Raw genomic sequence first — 12,823 nt, forward strand, 5'->3', positions numbered from 1 at the left:
CCCTAATAATGATTTTGGCCATGTTTGGTTACATTTGGCCCAGTAGTTTCAGAGGAGAAGATTTTTGTAAAAGATAATTAAGATTTACGGAAAATGGTTAAAAATTGACTATAAAGGGCCATAACTCCTAAAGGGGTCAACTGACCATTTCGGTCATGTTGGCTTATTCGTAAATCTTACTTTGCTGAACATTTTTGCTGTTTACAGTTTATCTCTATCTATAATAATATTCATGATAATAACCAAAAACAGCAAAATTTCCTTAAAATTACCAATTCAGGGGCAGCAACCTAACAACGGGTTGTTCGATTCATCTGAAAATTTCAGGGCAGATAGATCTTGACCTGATAAACAATTTTACCCCCATGTCAGATTTGCTCTAAATGCTTTGGTTTTTGACTTATTAGCTAAAAACTATATTTTACCCCTATGTTCTATTTTTAGCCATGGTGGCCATGTTTTTTGATGAAATGGGAATTAAAACACAAACTTTATTCTAGATACCCTAGGAATCAATCAGATGAACTTTGGTTTGAATTGGTTCACTAGTTTCAGAGGAGAAGATCTTTGAAATAGTTTACGACGACGACGACAACGATGACGACGGACGGACGACGACGACGGACAGGCGACGACGGACGGCAAGTGATGGCAAAAGCTCATATTTCCTTTTAGGAAAGGTGAGCTTAAAAGCAGCTTTTAATTCACTTTTATGCTAAAACCATGATATAAACTTTTCATTTGTTTTTCTATCTTAGATATACAAATAGCCACTCTGAAGAAAGTTGAAAAGACAAAGAACGATACCTCACCCCCAATATTTGGAATATCTGAATGCTTAGTTCATGACATGAATCCTCCTCAGCAGATTTGTTCCCAGAATAATAAAAAACAAAAAAAAACAACTCCTTAAAATATCAGTTAAAATATAATATATCCAAAATCCATGACACAGTACTTGATATTAATAAAATTCACGGTGTGCGTATTGGTTGATTGTCATCTAAGAGTAAGGATACAGAATACTGTTTTCTTCACACTGTACAATGTCCATAATATGATCATTACTGTTGTCCCATCTAACAATGGTGTTGTGTGCCAAAGCAAAAACAACCTGACTTTTAACCTGTGTAAATAGAACAAAATCAAGTTGAAAATACTGTTCAAATTCTCTTTGTACGTAAGAACCCGGCCACTTTTGATGAATATTAAAAAAATTAATGTGGGTTCTTACATGTATTGTTTCTCTTAAAACACATGAAAAATGCTAAAGCTAGAAAACCAATCCCCATGTGCAACCTTTTTAATAACTTTTCCAAATTAAATTTATAACATCAAAATAAATTCTGAATTCACAGTGGTTAAAATTGTTAAAACTGTTCACCTGTTCCCTTTCAGACAATGAAACCAACATACTACACAATTATTAACTGTTCTGAAGATCATATAATACAAACCTTTAAGAACTGTGAATCCCAGATTAAGTCCTGAAGTAGAGTCTTCCTATCTGTGGGTGACAATGTATCTGTATCTATGGTTACAATACAGGCTCTCTTCTCACCAAAAGCACACAACTGGCCATTGTTGTCTAAAATATTACAAATATGAATGCCATTGAAATAAATGCTATACATCATTTTATGTTGGATATTTCACAAACTTTAAATTCTCAAAGAATTGATCAAATGATAGTCTTGCCATCAATGTAAAATGTCAATATAAAGTTGTATTTGGTCAATACATGTATAAAGTTGTGGCATACATATTTTAAAAAAGGAATTTTAAAAAACAGAAAAGGATGATCGAATTAAAATTAGGAAATACAAAACAGTATCATCCAAAATCCTAAGTTTTACTTCTTTAAATAAATTATCACATTATTTCAGGTAAAGTCTATTCTAAAAAGGATACTGCAGACATTGGTTGTGTGAATGTGGGTGATTATGTGGGTTGATCACATACCTGATCTTATCCCATGAATTCTTGTACAAGTTAATGCTGGGAGCCTTTGCCAACATTGGGTAGTTTTACTGTCATACAAGTACAAGTAATCACCACTACCTGAAACAAACATTGCATAGTTTTATCATCATACATTTTGTCATACAACCTGAAACAATGTCAAAATTAATAATTAGCTTCAAATATAATCTTTGATATTATCTAACATTACCTGTCTCCATTAACTGAATTAAATTTACTTCATATCATACCCAGTTCAGAATGCAAAGTAAAAAAGGGCAAACAATCTCAACAAATATTTTATACATGTAGTACAATGAAGTGTATAAATCATTTATGAAATAAATGGGAAATGTGTCCATTTGACACATATGATGCCCCTGCTTGCATGTACATTTTGTAACATTATTAAGGGACATTTCTTAAGAACAGTAAAAGTGACACTAGCCATATTTGATCTGAGTTTTTGTTGTAATAAACATTGTGTATAACTTTCATAGAATTTGCTTGAAGCAAACTTTAGTTAGAAAACAAAAACGTAAAACTTTACTTTCAATTTGTAAAGGGGCATAACTCAATAGAAGGAAAAGTGATGCCACCAAATTTTCATTTGTAAAAAGGAATAACTCTAGAGTGGTAAAATGGATGCTATCCAAATTCAAACTTGATCTGTGTATTGTGGTAATTAGCATTGTGTATAAGTTTGGTTGAGGCAAACTAAAGTAAGAGAAGGGGAAACAAACATTTTAGCAATTATTTCCATTTGTTAAGGGCCATAATTCTAGAACAGTAAAAGTAACACCACAAAAATTAAAACTTGACCTGTGTGATGTGGTAATAAGCATTGCGTATAAATTTCAAAACATTTGGTTGAGGCAAAATAAAGTTAGAGAACAGAAACCAATTTTGGGACGTACGTACGGACGGACAAGGGTAAAACTTAATGCCCCCACTGCTACAGCGGGGGATAAAAAATAGAATCATAGATTGCAAGTTCTTTGAAATTATAAACAAGATATTGTGATTATAAATGTCTTCAAATTCACCATTAATTTCCATTTAACTGACAGGATTTGATTGAGAATTTCTAAGTTGATATATAAGATATACCAGTGTCTAATACATGTGTTATCTATTGACCATACAAACCTGCAATAATGTAGGTGCCTTCTACATGAAGTGCTGTAACTGGGCCAGTATGGTATATACATTCAGCATTCTCCATTGCAGACAAAATTTTGTATATTTATATCAGGAAACATCCACATGAGGCAAACAGATTCTAAACAGCATTATACTGCAAAAGAAAATAAAAAACAATAAAAACAAGTGAAACTGCGAGCTACTGCTCACTGATGATACCCCCGCCGCAAGTGGATAATATTAATAGTGTAAAAATATGCAAGTGTTCGGTAAACAGGAAGTTGTCGAGTGATGAATCTGAAAACGGAACACACGGTATAGCTGACTTATAAAAATCTTGAAACCAAATTTCAGAAATCCTTGTATTGTAGTTCCTGAGAAAAATGTGACGAAAATTTTTAACTTGGTTATCATGTGTAAAATTATACAAGTGTTCGGTAAACAGGAAGTAGTCGAGTGATGAATCTGAAAACGCATCACACGGTATAGCTGACTTATAAAAATCTTGAAACCAAATTTCAGAAATCCTTGTATTGTAGTTCCTGAGAAAAATGTGACGAAAATTTTTAACTTGGTTATCATGTGTAAAATTATACAAGTGTTCGGTAAACAGGAAGTAGTCGAGTGATGAATCTGAAAACGCATCACACGGTATAGCTGACTTATATAAATCCTGAAACCAAATTTCAGAAATCCTTGTATTGTAGTTCCTGAGAAAAATGTGACGAAAATTTTCAACTTGGCTATCAAGTGTAAAATCATACAAGTGTTCGTTAAACAGGAAGTTGTCGAGTGATGAATCTGAAAACGCATCACACGGTATAGCTGACTTATATAAATCCTGAAACCAAATTTCAGAAATCCTTGTATTGTAGTTCCTGAGAAAAATGTGACGAAAATTTTCAACTTGGCTATCATGTGTAAAATCAGACAAGTGTTCGGTAAACAGGAAGTTGTCAAGTGATGAATCTGAAAACGCATCACACGGTATGGCTGACATATATAAATGTTGATACCAAATTACAGAAAGGGTGGATGTGTAGTTCCTGAGAAAAATGTGACGAAAGTTTCATGGGACGGACTGACTGACGGACGGACGGACAGACAGAGGTAAAACAGTATACCCCCCCTTTTTTAAAGCGGGGGTATAATTATTTTATTAGAATTAATGCAATGCAATATGTCAAATCAACCAAATGGTAGATGAGATAACACCAAAGAGTCTACTTTCAACCAAACCCTTTCTTTAACATCCTTTGAAAATATCCTATTAACATGATTAACCAGCTTAATTTTTTCCAATTTCCAGAAATTCCCATGAGCCAACATAACTATACCAGATATGTATACTATAGATTGTATCAATCAACAGTTAATTTATAGTTTGTTCAACATATTTGTTTTATGTTGTGTTGTTATGTAAAGCAAAATTATATCCGGGTGAAATATGATCCGGAGGAAAAATGTCACAGTAGTTGTTGTTATTTTTTTATCCGGAGGAAAATATTTCCCTGGGATATTTTTTCCTTTGCCGTGAAATTCTATCTGGGTAGTTCACTTATTGAATAGTTATTAGAAAAAACTTATCCTTTAAAAATACTATCAAATAATAATAGTGTATTTGAAATAAAGCGAAATTGTTAAAAAAAATGTATTATGATGGGAAATAATTTTACAAATTATCCTTGAAAAAATTTCCTGAAATATTCAAGTCAATATCATCCTTTTAAAAAGAAAATTGTGAAAATAATATCATGATTAAATAAGGTTAGTGAAATACATGTAAAAGTGAGTTGTTTTCAGATCTCAGTACAAATATAAATTGAGTAGTAAGGTAGAAATATAGTTGCATTACCACTGTTAATAGTAATAGAAGAATTTGATTATGATGATATTTTTATCTGGGGACGTTGATTATATGGAAATCAGATAAATCATAGCATAACAATATATTGGAACAAAAGCATGTTTAACGGCTGGATATTTTTCAGAGGCGGATTTAGAGGGGGGCACTGAAGCGTGACGGAATCGCCCCCCCCCCCCTTTAGGCAGTCAGTGGGTCCCCTGTTATGAAAATTTCTAGATCAACCACTGGTTTTTACCTGTGAAATGTTATCTGTCTTATTAAATCAAGTTGTAAGTCATCTTTTTATATAAATGAATATATAAAATATAAGATTCAATGAAACATTTCACTATAAAATAGATTCAAAAATATATTATATTAATATCTTTAAAATATAAATTGCTCATAATTACCTCCCTTTGATAAATTATGCAAATTTGGTCTACCTTTGTGAAACATTTTATAATTATAGTCAGGTACATGTATATATTGATTGTGAGTAACTTACATAGAAATTGAAGGGACTCTATTTCACACGGTTCTGTGAAATATAATACGGCAAATATATACCGGTACATACTATCCGCATAACACAGATAGATTTTCACTTCTCTGGAAAAAATCAACCTGTGAAATACCATGCCTGGAAAAAAATTACCGGGACAGATTATCCTCAGGATAGAATATCACAGAGGAAGAAATAAACCGTTACAGTTACACCCCTGTCCCAGGTTATGAAGGATTGTACATAAATCACACCATTAGTTTTCTGGTTTGAATTGTTTTACATATTTCAATTCATGGCCTATTTCTATCTTGGTAGGCAGTATGGGTTTTCCAGATTGTTTAAGGCAATACTGTGACTCTACAGCTGGAGAGTTATCATTGGCAATCATACCATATCTTCTTATTCATTTCAGGGTGCTTATTTTGACAGGTGCCTTTATTTAATTGTTACTATATTGACTAGTTAAGGAACATCAGCTTTCAAGGAACTGTTTTTTTTTTTTTTTTTTATCTTGCCCAAGACATCACTTTTCTGATATAAACCTATGATATGAGTTCAATAAAAAATCAGGCAAGAATTGTACAAGAGCACTACCCTTTTCAAGTGACGACATAGCGAAATGTAGATGAAGATGTAGTCCAAATAATTATGACGTCTTGAAAGGCTATTATATTTTTTTTCTGACCGAAGTAAGGCATCAAAGAAAAAAATTATAATGACATTTCAAGACGTCATAATTATTTGGACTAATGTAGATGTAGACTACGAAGATGAAATATAGACTGCTGCACACAGGCACTTGTTTCTGTCAATGTGGGGTTTATTATCCATACCAGTGTGTTTTTGTACTGGTATGGATAGTAAACCCCACATTGACAGAAACAAGTGCCTGTGCTGCTGCACAGAGGACAGAAGAATGCTGGGTATTTAAAATCTACTATCCCCCTAAAAGGCTAAACTATATGATTCCTATATGCCAGTGGGACAATTTTTTGCACTTACTTTGTGGATTTAACTCAGCATTCATATGTGCAAAGAGCTGACAGTTGTTGGCAATGTTGGCCTGCTTTTTAAATTTAACATGTGTGAGGTGGTTTTATCTTTGTATGGAGCCTATTTAAAAAAAATGTCACAAGTTGAAATCGGGCCATTGTATTGGTAAGAATGGGTGTTTATTTCTGTCTATGATTTCACTTTATGTTGCTTACATCTACCTCTCTTTTAGTCTTAGCTTTTGCAGGTGTAACACCACTAATTCAGGCCCGGCCAGAAAGCACATACCAGAAAGTAGTACATATTTAACACAAAATAGTTCCTACGCATGAGTGTAACTTTCAAAATATGTAGAATATTTAGGTATTTTTGGTATCAAATGAAAGCTGAAGGACTGGGGATCATTGTAGAACACTTTTGGACTTTTAATTTTGAATAGTAAAAAAACTGCACCAAATTTTAAAAAGAGGGTACATTTTGTCTGTTTGTCAGATCTGAAGTACCTGTTTTGGTACATCTGAAGTTCCGGGAACCAGTTCTTTCTTATATGCAATGTAAGGTATGTTGATTTTTTCAGTACAAGACACCATAAAGTGTTGCTTTGAAATGCAATGATTGCCACTTTATTTGAACTTAAAATAAAAGAGGTGTGCCTGCTTGAAACGGAGGAATTTAACATAGAAAGCAATGGGACCATGAATTAGTGGTGTACTTCCTGCAGGCTGGCTGAACTTCAACTTTCTATTTAACCGGAAGTACAAAATTAACTATACTTTTAGAGTCGGAACCGGTGTAATTTTTAAAGTGAAAGTTGACACAACACCCGGTGCGTCGACTGAGAAGGCTTCAGAATGGTTTCGTTTAGTTAAAGATGTGACAGTAGCTTTTCTGATTGCATTTCTTACTTGAAATGCACGTACTTAATACATAAATTAGAACAGCTTTGTAAGTTTGATATCATATTCAATTCAAGTCCTAAATTTTCAGATACTAACTAAAGATAGGCACACAATAAGTCTATTTCACTACTCTAACAGGTCGAGAACTCTAGATTTTCTGACGTCAGAATTTATTTGCATAGTAATTTCCAAAACACAAGGCCAATATGGCCTTGAAAAACTGACCAATCGACTCAATGAACTACAATGCATTGTGGGCTACTACGAGTAAACTGCTACTTAAAACACGTGGAATTAGTGGGAAAACAGTCAATTTATATATTGTCTGGGACTCTCATTACCAAAGTTTTTATTCTGCAAATATATTTAATGTAAAATATATAACGTAATCTTCAATTTGCATGCTCAGATTAAAAAAATATTGTTTATTGGCTTCACGATTCGACTTTCTTTTTCGCCTTGCAAAAGTAGTTGAACCGGTTTTGTGCATTGTTATGAATTGAACCTGCATTAATTTCACGACATGACACAGTGAAATATCCAATGAAGTGACCACTGTCCAGTAAGAAAATCATTTGAGCTCTTTTAAACCTGTATAATGTCATTGCAAAATCATTTCTGCCTAGAAAAACACGATACTTTCTTTGAAATATTTCTTTCTGTACTGAATGTGTATTTTTTTTATCGGGACCTGAACTAAAAGTAAGAACATCATAATATTCAGTATGCTAAAAAGAAGTGTTATGAAAGCGGCAGGGGCGGGTCCAGCCATTTTAAAAAGGGGGGTCCTAACCCTGGACAAAAGGGGAGGATGTTCCAACTACATGCCCCCATCCAAATGCACTGATCGTCCAAAAAAAGATGTTTAAAGATGTCAATCTTATTTTCAAAGCTTGTATAAACAACTATACAAACAAAGCAAGCAAGCCAACCAAAGATTTACTTTGCAGGCTTGAGAAATCAGCTGTAATGATTTTATTCAGTTTGGCAAATGTACGAGCCCGTTAAAAAACGAACAAACTGAAACTACAGTTGCTGACTTCACTACCTTAAAAAAAAAGGGAACAGTTTGGAAGTCCCATATACTGAAATGTGACCAACAAAAATACTTATAGATTTTGTTAACACTGCCATGTATGTAAATATTTCTTCGCCTTTTTTACGAACACAAAATTCAAGGATCCCACATTTGCCTTTAATTATCTATACGAACATTGCTGTACTCTTGAATATCAGCACCGGCTGTTATCGACGGCTTACTTTACACCAGTAAGTTTGTCTCATGGGTAATTGTGTTTTTTCGCTGTTGTGTCATTGCTTCTGGTGGACAAATACATGAAATCTCTGCCATCATCAAACATGTTAATGGCTATATATCGGGTAATTCAAACCCTTTTTTCTTCGCATAGAAACAACTCTTCGTTAATCTGAGCATGGAAGTAATACTTTATATCACGAACTATAAATGAGGATACACAAAATGAAAAACTAAGCGAAATTGTGAATCCCGCATTGCACGAAAAAATGTGTTGTATTTCAGTAAATGACACGTGTTCTTTGTTGATTGTAAACACGTAGTAGTCCATCATGCATTGTGACTCATTTAGTTGATTGGTCAAAAACCTAGGTAAAAATAAATTGCGTCACATGTAAATAAACAATTACATGTGCGAGAACATAAGTATGCTAATTTATGCATTTCCATATAAGGTAGTGGTCCCGACCTGTCTAAGGCAGATACAAAAAAAAACATCCCAGAATCTTTTATCTATTTATATAATTTTGTATCATGTGTTTTCTTCAAGGATTTTTTTCTAGAAAATCCTTAGTCAAATTTATTAAAAAATAAAATAAATTTTCATGATTTTAGAATACAGACTTTTAGTCATTATAACTATATGATTTTTGTGAATCAAAATCAGGCCTAAAGCTAGTCCAAATAATATGACGTCTCTGGAGGGTAATTCGTTTATTTGTTTAAAAACACAAATACTTGCCAAATGACGTTCATGGTATTTTTACAGTAGTGCATAACAATGAATGCACTTTCTTTTAAAAAATCAATTCATTTTGATGAATCACATTAATTTATTTCCAAAATGACCGTGACCATAATTATTTGAGAACTTAAATGAATCATGGTAAAATTATTACCAGTTTGACACTAACAGTAGCCGAAAATGACCTTTTGACACCTGACAGTAAAGACCATTATTGCCCTCTTCTATATCACATCTTCTTATTTACAAAGCCCAGGGCTAGACAATATTTTACAGAGGATGGATTTATTTATTACATTACAGTAGTCACTGAATCCTTTACTTTGACAACCTCCATTTGATAGTAAGAAAGAAAACATGTGTGTTCTCTTGATTATGCAGGATACTCAAATATCCAATGCAGTGGCAGATCCAGAAATGGGCTCACTGACTGCCTTAGAGCATGTTTTTTTCTTAATTATCACAATGCAAAAGTTCAATTTTTCAAAGAGAAGCAATTTGTTTAATGATATTGTATATAGATATAGGAAGATGTGGTATGCATGCCAATGAGACAACTCTCCATCAAAGTCACAATTAATATAAGTAAACCATTATTTATAGGTCAAGGTATGGTCTTCAACAGGGAGCCTTGGCTCACACTAAACAGCAAGCTATAAAGGGCCCAAAATTTTACTAGTGTAAAACCTTTCAAACAGCAAAACCATATAAAAAACGAGAAACAAAAAACACTTATGAACCACATCAACAAACATCAACTACTGAACATCAGATTCCTGATTTATAGGACAGGTGCAAACAATTGCAGTGGGATTAATCGTTTTAATGGCAGGAAACCTTCTCCCTTATCTGAAACAATAGTGTATGTATTATAATAACATTTAATGAGTTTTGATTCTAACTTAAGAAACAAGTAGGCAACTGTATTATGATTTAACATTGAAGTACACAAACTCACTGCACAGAATATTCAGAGAAGGACTATTTATTCTATGGTTATCATGGTGGACAGTTTTCTCACTGGCTATCATACCCCTTATACTGAATTTGACGTATTCGATACAGTAAGATTAATTATAGAGTTACAATTTTGTAACCAAGTACAATTTTATTAAAACTTATTTTTTAGGAAAATGTTAGTGGAGCAAATGATTGAAATAAAAGAAAGTATCAATACCTTCATCATAAGACTAATTTGTTTTTGAATCTTTTATAGACAGATGACAGAAAAGACAACTATGGAAGAATGGAAAGAAGAATTAGAAGAATATCTGACATGTATTGATGACTTACCTATTAATAGTATCAACAGAAGTCAAAAGTAAGCTGGTGAATTATCTGTAAATAATATTAATAAGTATCTATAAGTCTTATGTGAATCTACTTACTAATCGCCAGAAGTTAAAATTAAGAAAGTATGAGCAGACGGAACAGAAATCAATAGAAAGTGAGTAAATTACTATATTTATAGAGAGAAAGATATAGGAAGATGTGGTGTGAGTGCCAATGAGACAATTCTCCATCCAAATAACAATTTATAAAAGTAAACCATTATAGGTCAATGTACGGTCTTCAACATGGAGCCTTGGCTCTCACCGAACAATAAGCTATAAAGGGCCTCAAAATTACTAGTGTAAAACCATTCAAATGGGAAAACCAACGGTCTAATTTATATAAAAAACGAGAAACCTTTATATATTCTTCATTTTTAGCTGTTTCAGTGTTTGTTATTATTTTATTAGTCTAGTTTTTATTCTCCATTTGGTATCTTTCCCTTTATAATATTAACATATTTTGGTTAATTAACAATAATTAACTGTAGCAACAGTGTAAACAAAAATTAAAAAGAAGTTGGGAAATTATATATTTTCAGTTTCATCATATTTATCAGGATGTAAAAGATATTGTGTAATTTGTTTCCTGTACGATATTTTATAAAAAAAAAAAAAACCAAACATTTAATTTAAAATTTTATTTTTTAGATTTTGGAAGAGAGAACCTTGCCCAGAGAATTTGTACTCTTCAGATGTTTGTCCTTGTCAAACCAAAATAGATGTAGTGAGAAATCCTACTACTGGTGTATTGTTAGGTTATAAAGAGGTAATTTTTCTACAGAAAATTGAGAATGGAAATGGGGTGTGTGACAAAGAAACAACAACCTGACCAAAGAGCAGATAACAGCTGAAGGCCACCAATGGGTATTCAATTTAGGGAAAAAATTCCTCATCATGTGGCATGCTTCAGTTGGCCCCCAAACAAAAATGTGTACTCCTTAAATGAAATGGATGTCACACTTAACTCTGAACATATATTATAAATGAACTAAAATTAAAAAAAAACATACAAGACTAACAAAGCCCAGAGGCTCCTGACTTGGGACAGATGCAAAATATGGAGGGGTTAAACATGTTTTGTGAGATGTCTAGCCTCCCTCTATACGTCTAGCTAATGTTGAATAAACAAACACACAGCAATCTGCACAGTTAAACGCAAAATAGGTAACAAAAGAAACTAAGCAACTTGCATTACTTAATGATTTCATTATTGAATGCATACTTAAAAGTATGGATAATTTATGTTTCATAGCCCAATACACATGTAGTTAAAATTGAAAAACAAACATATATAATATATATGTTGGCGTCACAGCAAAATGTCCCCATAAAATTTTCAAACAAATAGTAAGGAATTAAGTGAAAGTTCTTATTGAAAGTTATAATCCTGGGCTAAAGTTAACTATTGTGCACAGTTACACATTAAACATTTATGCTTATAAGTATCCAATGAAAGCTGTGTACTTTTACAGGCAGGTAACTTATAAATAGTAAAACATAGGTGTAGATTATTATATGTTTTTTTCAGGAATATCTTGCTAATATCAGTGAAAATGCCAGAAATTCATTATCACTTAAACGGCAACCTGGACCAGTTATGTTGGATGTCAGGGGATACAGCACACATAATCCTTTCTGGCCAGGTAAGACAACTTTATATAAGGAGATCCAGTACACATAATCCTTTCTGGCCAGGTAAGACAATAATGTATTAGGAGATCCTGTACACATAATCCTTTCTGGCAAGGTAAGATAACTACATATTAGGAGATAAGCACACATACTCCTTTCTGGCCAGGTAAGCCAACTATATACTAGGAGATACAGCACTCATAATCCTTTCTGGCCGGGTAAGACAACTATAAGTATTAGGAGATCCAGAACACATAATCCTTTCTGGCCAGGTAAAATAGAGAAAGGAAATGGTGAATATGTCAAAGCGACAACCACCCGACCATAGAGCAAACAACAGCCGAAGGCAACCAATGGGTCTTCAATGTAGCGAGAATTCCCGCACCCGTAGGTGTCCTTCAGCTGGCCCCTAAAATATGCATAATAGTACAGTGATAATGGACGTCATACTAAACTCCTAATTATACACAAGAAACTAAAAATTAAAATCATACAAGACTAACAAA

At 33.1% G+C, this 12,823-nt stretch overlaps 2 protein-coding genes across 7 annotated transcripts in view; one reads left to right on the plus strand and one right to left on the minus strand.

The window, feature by feature from the left end:
- The window catches only part of LOC143063264 (tRNA (34-2'-O)-methyltransferase regulator WDR6-like), a 35,348-nt gene extending 28,646 nt beyond the window's left edge, over positions 1 to 6,702 (minus strand). The window contains exons 1-5 of one of the 3 annotated variants that reach the window (XM_076235305.1): positions 6,674 to 6,702; positions 3,112 to 3,259; positions 1,963 to 2,061; positions 1,458 to 1,588; positions 1,020 to 1,126 (exon numbers count right to left, since the gene is read on the minus strand). In XM_076235305.1, the coding sequence (XP_076091420.1) occupies positions 1,020 to 1,126; positions 1,458 to 1,588; positions 1,963 to 2,061; positions 3,112 to 3,187 (413 nt within the window). In that variant the 5' untranslated portion in view covers positions 3,188 to 3,259; positions 6,674 to 6,702. Of the gene's footprint in view, positions 1 to 1,019; positions 1,127 to 1,457; positions 1,589 to 1,962; positions 2,062 to 3,111; positions 3,260 to 6,461; positions 6,561 to 6,667 lie in introns of those variants that run through there. The other 2 variants (XM_076235304.1, XM_076235306.1) reach the window with 2 other exon arrangements.
- Positions 6,703 to 7,256: 554 nt separating this feature from the next.
- The window catches only part of LOC143063265 (superkiller complex protein 2-like), a 30,531-nt gene continuing 24,964 nt past the window's right edge, over positions 7,257 to 12,823 (plus strand). Inside the window, exons 1-4 of one of the 4 annotated variants that reach the window (XM_076235308.1) lie at positions 7,257 to 7,397; positions 10,568 to 10,672; positions 11,334 to 11,451; positions 12,214 to 12,328. In XM_076235308.1, the coding sequence (XP_076091423.1) occupies positions 10,572 to 10,672; positions 11,334 to 11,451; positions 12,214 to 12,328 (334 nt within the window). In that variant the 5' untranslated portion in view covers positions 7,257 to 7,397; positions 10,568 to 10,571. The remainder of the gene's footprint in view (positions 7,398 to 10,567; positions 10,673 to 11,333; positions 11,452 to 12,213; positions 12,329 to 12,823) is intronic. The other 3 variants (XM_076235309.1, XM_076235307.1, XM_076235310.1) reach the window with 3 other exon arrangements.

This window comes from Mytilus galloprovincialis, chromosome 2, assembly GCF_965363235.1.
Source record: "Mytilus galloprovincialis chromosome 2, xbMytGall1.hap1.1, whole genome shotgun sequence".
NCBI classification, from domain to species: domain Eukaryota; kingdom Metazoa; phylum Mollusca; class Bivalvia; order Mytilida; family Mytilidae; genus Mytilus; species Mytilus galloprovincialis.